We start from the raw sequence: 10,996 nt of genomic DNA, 5'->3' as shown, positions 1-10,996 counted from the left end.
CACAGATGTCTTATATCACAGCTCTCAAACTTTACTATTTCAGTTAGAACTTTTTCTAAAAAGTACCACTAGCAACCTTCCTTTTTGGACTGCACTTGTATTTTAACTTCAGCATCCCTGGACTTCTACAGTGAAACAGATGTCTGAGAAAGCCTCATGTATTTTATTGTAACTAGCACAAACTCAAAAGCAAGAATTCAATTTTGCAAAAATATTCTGAGGCTGTGAAATCTGTTTTTTGCTCTGATAGGGAGTAAAATGAAAACAGGTTGCAGTTTGAAAGCTTCAGAGTTCAAAATCACAAGTTACAGTTTCATTTTTCAGAACTAGAGCCATGGCTAGTTTTGCATTTAAAGATGGGGATATTTGGACATAGGCAGAACCAGGCTTAGAGAGGATGGCAGTTGTCTGAAGCTACAGTAAGTTCAGGACAGAGATTAAGGGGAAAACAGGCTAAATCAGAAGCAATTTGCATAATCAAAATACAGCTGGGAGAGAATTGGGCCCCTTAGACTCTCCACAGTCCTGTCCATCAGAAATCTAATTCTAATTCTGTATACAGGCATGACAGTTCATACATAAGAGAAATTCAGGGGCATTTTCTTTTCCCAAAGTCTGTCTTGGGATTCTGCATGTGCAATGAATGCTTAGCCCTTACGTCACTAGAAGCCGCATTTTTAGTCAATAGGTTTGCAGTCTCCAGAGCTGAATGCTCCAATGCTCCACACCTGCACCTATACAGATCTGAATTGCTCTGAACTCTGTACGGCCTATTGCAAGTCACCTACTTTTTCCCTGGGCTCTGCCTGCTCAGAAATCCCACTGTCCTGAAAGCAGCCAACACCAGGGCTCTTGCAAGGAAGGTCTTTGACAAGCTCTCCTGTGCTTGGCTAGATTAAGAAATCTGTCCTACTCAAACTTCAGTTTAAGCACTCTCTGGGGAATGCTTTAAGCACTGGGGACACTTTCCTTGAGTCCCACAGGCACTTCAAGGATGCTCCATCACACTGACAACATACACAAGCACGTCAGCTGGCCCCAAGGCTGCCTAGCTGCTGCTCCACACTGTAGCACAGATACAGCCACCACACCTTCGTGAGCTGTTTCAGCCAGACCTGTTACAACAAACTCCCCAAGGTGCACACACTGTTCAGCAGTAAAGCGAGGTGTCCTTTATTCTAATTTGCAGCACGATACCCAGGATGTTTTTCCATTTTTGGGCTGTCAGAGCATTGCTTACATCTGGAGCCCTTGGACCAGCCCACTGACACAGGCCTCTCTCTGGACAAACCCTTCTCTGTACATTTGCCAAGCAAGAGCAGGCTGCAGATCTTTTTCCTATCTCCTCCTCTACCCGCTGTGCTCTGTGGGTGTTTTGACTCTGCCTGTCCATCTCGGCTCTCAACAGGCACCAACACCTTTTACACACGCTGTAGTGCCAGACACCAGACTCGCTGCCATCGCTGGCCTAAAGCCCCAACGGACCCAGATGGATTTGTTACAGATCAGCCCCTTGCACATCACCAGGCCTTGGCCAAGCTATGAGAAACGCTTCTGGTCGGAAGCAGCCAGCCTGCTGACAGCAATTTGAGTTTATAAACGACGAGGATGGACCGGGGTCCTCTCGCTCAAAAGGAACATAGCGGCGGATGCGCGGCCTCAGGGCAGAGGCCGCTGCGTGCGCATGCGCAGCCAGCGCTGGCGCTCCTCCCCTCCGCACGGCGGCGCAGCGCCGTCGCTCTCAAGCTTTCGCCCGGAGACTACGATACCCAGCATCCCCCGCGGGGACAAACCGGAAGTAGATCGCGGCCGCGCTTGCGTAGTGGGGACGGCGGGCGAGCCGGAAGCGGCGGAGTCGTGCCGCAATGAGGGGAGCTGCGCTCAGCGCCGCGCTCCTCGCCTGGGGCGGCGGGTCCCGGTCGGGCCCGCTTCGGGCCTTGCTGCCTCCGGTTCCGCGGAGAGGTGAGAGGCGCCTGAGGGAGCCGGCGAGTTAGCCGGCAGCCCCTTCGCCGGGCTGTGCTGGGCGCTGTGCAAGCACAGGGCAGGCAAGCGGCTCTCAGCCTCTCTGAGGGGCGAGAAGCGAAAGCGGCAGGAGAGGGCACACAGGGCCGCCTGCTGTGGTGGGGATAACCTCGGCCTGGGCGCCTCTGGGGGTGCGTTGGTGGCTGCACAGGGCGTTAGGCGAGCTGGGCTGCTTGCCTGAGAGTGATCGTGGGGGCCTGTCCCCGGTGCGGTGCGTGAGGGAGGGCAACACACCTGCTTTGGGGCTGCAACGAGTCCCAGGCAAGGGGCGTGCTGCATGGGCAAGAGCAGTCGTGGAGACTTGACTGTTTGAGACGGGAGGAGCAATGGGAGTTGGGCAAGGGGTGCGGAAAGTTATCACAAGATGGAGTCTCAGATATGGTCTGTGAAAACATCAGTGAGCTTTGAGGACAGCTTTAGGCTGAGAGATGTGCAGCAAAGCCTGTGAAGGGTCTAGCACACATATATGAGGAGCAGCTGAAGGCACTCGGGTTTAGCCTGGAGAAAAGGAGGCTGAGGGGAGACTTTATGGCTCTCTACAACTACCTGAAAGGAGGTTGTAGCAAGATGGGGGTCAGTTTCTTCTTCCAAGTGACAGGCGAGAGGATGAGAGGGAATGGCCTCAAGTTGTCCTAGGGGAGGTTTACATTGGATATTAGGAGAAATTTCTTCACCGAAAGCATTCTCAAGCATTGGAACAGGCTGCCCAGGGAAGTGGTTGAGTCACCATTCAAAAGACATGTAGATATGGTGCTGAGGGACATGGTTTAGTGGTTGACTTGGCAGTGTTAGGTTTACATTTGGACTTGGTAATCTTAAAGGTCTTTTCTAACCTAAAAAAATTATGATTGAGTGGATATAGGGATGAAGTGATAGGAGAAAGAGTAGCGTGTCTAGACAACTGAAAGATTCATGTTGTAATATTGGCTTTTCTGAGAGAATGTCTCTACAATATGTATGTTCAATCCAATGAAAAAAAAAAATCATTAAAGCATTTAGAGGGCAAAGAGCTGTGTGTTTAAAAGCTGTTATGGCTCAGTGAAAAAAAGAACATTTATTCCACAGTAAATTTTAGAGTTATTTAAATTATTTCTGTGTAATATTTAGTGCTCATGCACTTAAACACAAATCTTTCCTTTGTTTCTTTAATCTTAACTCTTAGACAGACTGTGGTTTGGATACTACACCTGGCTTAGTTATAGTCACTTCTTTAGCGTAGATACAAGGTAGCACGTGACTTGATTTATCTAGCAGTGGCATGATCTAACTTCCCTGTTTAAGTGATAAAAAGCTTTTGTGTAAAGGTCTAGATAAGATACAGAACCACATTTTGGTTAAAGCAGAGAGCCAGCAGTGAGAAAGGTTTTGAATAAGCATGGATTTAGAAGTAGCAAGGCTTTTTAGATAATAAAGAATCTATCAGAACAGAATCTATAGCATGCAAGGCCCCACAAAAACATGATGAAGGGAAAAATATACTTGAAATCAAGTAGGAGAAGCAGTGAAGCTTCTTGTGGGAAGGCATTCACGTAGTAAATAGGGTAGATCGTTAACTAATACCGCTCTCTAAGGTACTGGGTACAAACATTGTATCGTCTTGTTTCCCCGTTACTTTCCTGGTGAACCAACAAATTCATTCTGAACCTTATGTTTGCATAACTTTCTAAAACAAAAATATTGTAGCTTTATCTTTACACATGGCAGTCTCCTTGCTGGAAAGGATAGCAATAGAAGAAAGTGTAAAACGAATATGGTTGAGAGATTCTGTGAATGATAATTGTAACCAGCAGAAGTTAGCAGTGTGTTAGAACTAATGATGTTTTAAAAGTAGGAACATGATCAAAATGATGTTTCTCAAATATTACAAAACAATTACTTGTGGTGGTTTTAATTTTAGCATATCAGGATGCATGGCTTCCTATTTACACAAATGTACATGAATGATCAGTATACAAGTCCTAGTTAGTATAGATTTCCTGTGGACAAGGGATTGATGGTTCCTGACATTTGCTGTAACCAAGCTATCAAAAGGACACGGCTTTTTGTTGCAAATTCCATGCAGCTTTGCTACAATGAAAGAAATTTAAATTATCTTATTGCATAATAAACTACTCAGGTTAAGTTTAAATCACGTGTTAACACTTCCAGGTTTTGCTGCCACACTCATTAAGAAGTCCTATGATGTCAGAAGAGTTGATATCACTCCCCTGGAGCAGAGGAAGGTAACTTTTGATACCCATGCTTTAGTGCAGGATCTGGAAACCCATGGTAAGTGATATCTGATAAATAATTCAAAGAAAAACTTTTAGTTTAAGTACTAAAACTTTGAGTGCTATCCATTTTCCCGAAGTACCAATACTTTGTGGTATAAAATGTTCCGGCAGCCTCTTGAGGCGGTTGGTGAAGGAGAGGCATCTGATACTGTTTGATGCCTTCTGTAACAGTACAAATAAACTGTTACATTAGACTTACAAACTTGCCTTACAAATAAGGTATAGTGTCTTCCAGCCAAGGAATGTAATTCACTCAACAAATTTAAAGTAACGATACCAGTTAAAGAACTGTTTGCTAGCAAAAATGAAGCTTTAATAGAAGTTCCTTCTGCTAGCCTGCTAATAGTAAATTAAGAGTTTTTTCTCCAACTAGAAATATTTGCAGCAGCATAGTGTTGTGATACACTATTAATACCTGCACTTTCATTTTGTGAGTGGCTGTCTGAAGTCAGATGAAAGGTCCATGTAGCCCTGGGTTCTGTCTCCTGGCAGCAGCTGTGAGTCAGCGCCTGCAGATGAGTGTTAAAACAGGGCACGTAACACCTCCTCTTGTACTTTCTAAGCCTCCAACTGTTTTCACACTGGAGGTATTTTGGGTCAGGTGTGAGTTTTAGTAACTTTCAGTGGAATTGTTTTCACAAGCTTATTCAGTCCCTAAACCACTATAAACTGATGAGTACCCAAAACATCCTTTCTCATGGGGTTTCAGACCCTGGCTTCTGTCTTAATTTGATGCCCACTCAGCTCTTCTGTGGGAAAAGGGAATGACCACTTGATCTCTCATGTCAGTCGTGATTATGTAAACTTCTGTTATATTCCTCCATCATTCTCTTCCAAACAGAAGAGTCCTAGCTTGTTGAATTTTTCCTTGACCAGTAGCTTTCCCATACTTTTGATCATTCCTGATGCCCTCCTATGAATCTTTTCCCGTTTCAAAGGGGAGGGAACAGAGCTGCTGGCACTATTTGACAACTGAATGTCCCATGGATATCAACAGTGACATAATGTTGCATCTGTTTTGTTCTCTGCTCCTTTTCTTAGTAATTCCTAAGGGTTTGGTTAGCTTTATTGATCCTTACTAAGCATTGACCTGAGAGCTTCATCAGACTAGCAACTAGCTTTTGAAATACCAAGGTCTTTCTCCTGAATGGCAGTAGGAACTTTATACAATCTGAGGTTACGATTTTTTCCACTGTTTGAATCCAATAATAATATTTATTAGTAGTTAGAAGACTCCTAATAGTGTACTAACAATGTTGGTTTTTTTTTTTTCATGCATGTCAGACTTGTCTGCCAGTAGTTCCCTACATCTCTTCTGGAACTGTTATTAAAAAGTGGCATTGCATTTGCCATTTCCCAGTCCTTGGGTAACTGAGGTAGTTTGTGAGACATTACTTGTCCCCAGTACTAATTCAGCTATTTCTTCTTTGAGTTCCTTTAGAACTCATGGGGTGAAGTCTGTCTGGTAGTGATATACTGTGTTGTTATTCAGTTTAATTTGTTCCATAACTTCTGCAAATACTTCAGTTCTAAAGTGACAGGCCTCTGTAGATAAGACCTATAGAAATCACAAAAGTGAGAGAGAGGTATTTAGGTTTTTTCAAACTTGCAGCAGGTGGTTTTTAGGCTCCATTCTCTTGCTTATATGAATTTCTCCACGTTTTCTAAACTTCAGTGCAATAAGATCAGTTCCTGCTATGGAGAAAGAACAAAATATTAAATTGGTGAAAACCTAAGCAACCCTGAAAATTCAGAGGAACTCAAGCAGTACTGTCACACCTCTTAGTGGAAAGAAACTGACGTGAAGCCTGCATGGATCTTTTTAGTAATGTAAGCCAATGGCGCAGCTTGACGGTACCAGTATTTTAGAAGGGAGCAGAGACCTATTTCTCTACATAATAAGATAAATGAAGGCATTTTTCAACACAAAGTTAATTGATCCCACTTTATAAAATGGGTCCATTGAAATACAATACATCAGTGAGACTGCTGGAAATAAATCCTTAGGGCGAAAGCACTTGGCAGTAGATCAGACATGGCTAATACAACAGCTGTATTTTTTTTCCCCACTGTTTGCCACGCATCATCTTTAATGCTTCAAAATTGCACCAAACTATAGACAAAGTGCAATTTTTATCATCAGAAAGTAAAAATCCCAGTTTGAATTTATCCTGCAAACAATGGATTTAGCAGTTTTTAAAATCAGTTTTGCGTGTGTTCATATCTGTGCAGAACAATTTCAATATACTCAGACTTACCTTTTAATTTTATTCTATAGGATTCATGCTTGTAGCTCAAGGTAAGTTTGGTTTTAACAGAATTTGCAGAAGTTCATTATAAAGTAAAATTTTGCTGAATTATTTTTATAATGCGTCAGCAGTTAAACAATGTATGGAGATTTGGTCCTCCTGTTAGCTGCATGCATAGGCTATTTCAGTATGTTGAAAATTAATGTGCTTCAGATTTCTGCAGCATTAAGTCTGTGTTTTTTCTCATTAAAAATCACAGTGACTGGCTCCTCACTCTCAGTTTTCAGTAACTGTGTGACTTCCGATTTGCCACTGTAGTTGGGTACAGCACTTGAGTGTCCCAGTTTATTATGTACCTCTTGCTCTTCTCTTCATCCAGCTTTCTAATATTACCTTAACTTGTCATCCTTCAACTGTCTTCTAGGCTTTGGGAAGGAACAAGCAGAGACCATCGTATCAGCATTAATAACCCTGTCAAATGTCAGCTTAGACACAGTCTATAAGGATATGGTTACACAGGCTCAGCAGGTAAAAAGTAATCTCTAATGTACGTATACAGCACTGTGTAGCGATAATGGCTCATATTTGTGGCTCATTGTGTAGCTGTAATGGCTGTGTGGAGAATGGATCGAGAGCAGCCCTGAGGAGAAGGACTTTTGGGTGTTGGTGGATGAGAAACTCAACATGAGCTGGCAATTGTGCGCTTGCAGCCCAGAAAGCCAACTCTGTCCTGGGCTGCATCAAAAGCAGCGTGGCCAGCAGGATGAGGGAAGTGATTCTGTCCCTCCTTTCTGGTGAGACCCCACCTGTAGTGCTGTGTTCAGCTCGGGAGCCCCCAATAAAGAAGGAAATGGACCTGTTGGAGCAAGTCTAGAGGAGGCCATGAAGATGATTGGAGGGCTGGAGCACCTCTCCTATGAGGACAGGCTGAGAGAGTTGGGGTTGTTCAGCCTGGAGAAGAGGAGGCTCTGGGGAGACCTTATAGCCCCTTCCAGTACCGAAAGGGGCTACAGGAAACTGGGGAGGGACTCTCCATCAGCGATTGTAGTGATAGGACAAGGGGTAATGGTTTTAAGCTAAAAGAGGGTAGATATAGATTAGATATTAGGAAGAAGTTCTTTACTGTGAGGGTGGCAAGGCACTGGAACAGGTTGCCCAGGGAAGCTGTGGCTGCCCCATCCCTGGAGATGTTCAAGGCCAGGCTGGATGGGGCTTGGAGCAACCTGGTCTAGTGGGAGGTGTCCCTGCCCACGGCAGGGGGGTTGGAACCAGATGGTAGGTTTTCTGAAGTTTCAAGGGGGTATTAAGAATAGTTGTATATTACACCTTTCATCTCACAGGAGTGTTTCCTAAATGCAGCCACAATATATAAATGTAACGCAGGGATTGCTTCATTTCCTGCTCAAAAGCTCTGAGGTGAAATGAAACTTTTAACCGCTTTACAGCGGTTGAGGGCAGAAGAGAGATTCAAGGAGGGGTTCCTGAAAGATAACAAAACCCCTTGTCAGTGTTTTTAGTGGACTTCAGTAAAGATGTCAACTCTATTCTGAGATACACTGTATTTGTCCTATTTTCCTATTCATAAACTAAAACCTACTATTAAAGCTATTCCATTATTTTATTCTGTATTGCAGTCTCTAAGGCTACATCTGTAGTAAAAGCTAAACATGGCTACGGTGTGGGCACACAGCACCGCACGGTTGTCCAGAGCCACTGCAGTGCCCTGGTTTGATTTTGCCCTCTGCCAGCTCTGTCGCCCTGACCTGGGCACAATTTGAAGTGTAGGGCCAAGAACCATTCTCACCAGACAGAATGGACAGAGCCACCTTGATTTAGGAGGAAGAGATTTTAGCCATCTGGACGTAATCTATAGTGTGTCGTGTGTCCTCAGGGACAGAAGTGGGCTCTGAATTACTGAGCTGTTGGTATAAACCCCCCTGTTTGCCCTGGTCGTGTCAGCACCTCAGCCTGCACTCCAGCAAAGCATCGAGGTGTCTCCTTCGCTTAGATATTCAGGTTCATGTTTGTGGACATATCTGGAGGCAGTGAATCAGTTAAGCAGCATGGTTGCTTTTTCTGTTGGTAATAGAAGTGGTGACAAGTTTTGGTTTAACAAATTGTCAAAATAAAAAGAACTTTAGTTTTTCTCGTAGGCTAGACAGCTGGACCAGGATAATAAAGCTCTGATGCACAGTAATGGTTTTAATAATTACTCAGGAAGGCTGTGCAAGCTGAAATTACGTGCCATTCTTGTTCAATGAGTTAATGCAATTATGCATTCATTGCTGTTTTTTTTAAACTGCTGAGCCTTATGTCCAACAGATTTTTATCTTACTGGCATTTATTCTTAATAAAAGTTATCAAACTTTTTTTCTGTAAATCTCAGAAGAAAATAACTTTTGTCTCTCAATTTGATTTTCTTTAAAATGGAAATCTTTCATTTTGGAGATCCTATTATATGTAAAGAAAGTCAGTACCCCAAATATAATTTGCATGGAATTGTGTTAGGCAGGAACACTGGCTTTTATAGTGTAGTCAGTGTTGAAGCTGAATGTTTTAAGATGAGATGAGGCAATCATTAGCTCTTCAGTGTAAAGGCAACTGAAGTTCTCCCAGGAATTGTAAAAACTTCATTTTGTTCAACAAAGTAGTCAGACTTCAGTGGAAGTTGGGTCAGGGCATGTTTTGACAAATTTAGTTCAGCATAAGATCTGAGAAATGCTGTTTGCTTGTAATCTGAATGAGAGCTCTTTGTTCTGCTGGATCTCGGCTTTAAAAGTAGAATCCTGCAGAGATATGTCATTTTCCATGCTAAATAGCAGGATAACTTCCTTATGCTAGCTAAAGGACTATTGCTTTTGAGGTTCTAAAATACAAGTTTCTTCCTGTATTTTCTTTTCTTTTTTTTTTTTTTTTTTACTCTGTAGTTTATAAATAGCAGTTGAATTCCAAAGTTGTTAGTCCCAACACCAGGAAGGCTTTTTTCATTGTTTTTCAGCAATGTTTTACTAGTCTGTCTCACACTTAATGCTGAGAGGACGATGTGATATTCGTATTATTAAGTCTTTTGCTTTTGATGACTTTGTGGGCGAGAAACGGAAGTGCTGCCTTAGGAACTGGATTCAAACCAGCAATTAATCCTTCACAGGCCACTGAATGCTCATTGAAAATCAAAGAGGACAAAGGAATAACCTGAAGTTTTGGGTCTGTTTCATTTCATAGCTACTTGGACTAATACCTCTGTGGTTTTTGCTTAAATTCAGAGTTAATGTATTAAAGCAGCAGAAAAAGCACAAAACCAAACCCTCTTGAGCTTTTCAAACAAACTGCAGCTATAGAATTCTGTGTTGCTGTCACTTTCTTGTTGGAGAGTCTCCCTGTCTTTGTGCTTTGCAGTAGCTGATTTCATAATTTCAGACCTAAAAATCTTTCCTTTACTTACCAGGAAGTCTGCAACTTAACCATTGACATGTTTTATTGTTTCTAAGGAAATAACTTTACAGCAGATAATGGCACATTTGGACTCCATTCGAAAAGATATGGTCATCCTGGAGAAAAGTGAATTTGCAAACTTGAGAGCAGAGAATGAGGTACTAATAAATATTTTTTAATTAAGCAGTTAAATTGTAATATATGTTGGGTTATACCTCTTGTACATTTTTGTGGAACAAAATATGAATATAAAAGTAATGATGGATATTTTTGTCAGAGTTGAAGTATTTGTAGATTACAACTTCTGTGATCCCATAAAAATATATTTCATGTGATAAAACTTGCTCAGTTCTTCTGTAAAGAAAAAAAAAAATTTACAATTCTAGAATTGTCTTCTGTATTTTTATTTAAGGGGATTCTGGTAGAGTCTTGTGACTGTTAACCATACAATGCAGGGAGAGTAGTCAGCTGTTTCTTTGCAACAATTTAATAATAATAATAAACTGGTGACTGAGACAGATTTCACTTTTGCTTGATAGCGTTTTGGTATTTTTCTGCTGTCTTTAGTCTCAGAGTAACACAATCATCATCGTTACAAAATAATTCCTTTATTTTGAGAATTCCCAGAAGATTATATGTAGCCATACAGATTGAAGACAGTAGTTAGGATATTTAATGAAGAATAAATTGCTCCATTGGGAGAAAAATTAGGGAAGAGTAATTGCATGCATGTGGTAGTAACACTTAAATCACTTATTAACTTGGTCAGCAGTTTTCTGAATTTGTAAAATCATTTTTTCTTTTCCTCCTCTGCACCTAGAAAATGAAAATTGAATTAGATCAAGTTAAACAGCAGCTAATGGTAAGTAAACAGCAAGTACCTACACACTCCTCTTGGGGAAAGTAGATAGTTATTTTCATAATCTTTATTTGCTTTAAAGAATGAAACCGGTAAAATCCGAGCTGACAGCAAGCTAGACATAAACCTGGAAAGAAGCAGAGTGACGGATATGGTAAGCT

The 10,996-nt window shown here is 41.9% G+C and overlaps 2 protein-coding genes across 5 annotated transcripts in view; one reads left to right on the top strand and one right to left on the bottom strand.

Annotated features, from left to right (window-relative positions):
* Nucleotides 1-1,837: 1,837 nt before the first annotated feature.
* CCDC90B (coiled-coil domain containing 90B) overlaps nt 1,838-10,996 on the top strand; it is a 12,815-nt gene continuing 3,656 nt past the window's right edge. For all 4 annotated transcript variants that reach the window (XR_014269223.1, XM_082483671.1, XM_082483670.1 and 1 more), the window contains exons 1-6: nt 1,838-1,962; nt 4,171-4,290; nt 6,969-7,072; nt 10,033-10,134; nt 10,797-10,838; nt 10,918-10,989. Coding sequence is in view for 3 of the 4 variants with exons in the window: in XM_082483671.1 (XP_082339797.1) it covers nt 1,866-1,962; nt 4,171-4,290; nt 6,969-7,072; nt 10,033-10,134; nt 10,797-10,838; nt 10,918-10,989 (537 nt within the window). In the remaining variant the exon portion in view is untranslated. The remainder of the gene's footprint in view (nt 1,963-4,170; nt 4,291-6,968; nt 7,073-10,032; nt 10,135-10,796; nt 10,839-10,917; nt 10,990-10,996) is intronic.
* ANKRD42 (ankyrin repeat domain 42) overlaps nt 10,490-10,996 on the bottom strand; it is a 25,937-nt gene continuing 25,430 nt past the window's right edge. Inside the window, 1 exon segment of the mRNA XM_082483705.1 lies at nt 10,490-10,792. The gene's annotated coding sequence lies outside the window, so the exon portion shown is untranslated.

This window comes from Vanellus vanellus, assembly GCF_965231255.1.
Source record: "Vanellus vanellus genome assembly, chromosome: 1".
Lineage (NCBI taxonomy): Eukaryota > Metazoa > Chordata > Aves > Charadriiformes > Charadriidae > Vanellus > Vanellus vanellus.
This window is presented reverse-complemented; position numbering and strand designations above follow the sequence as displayed.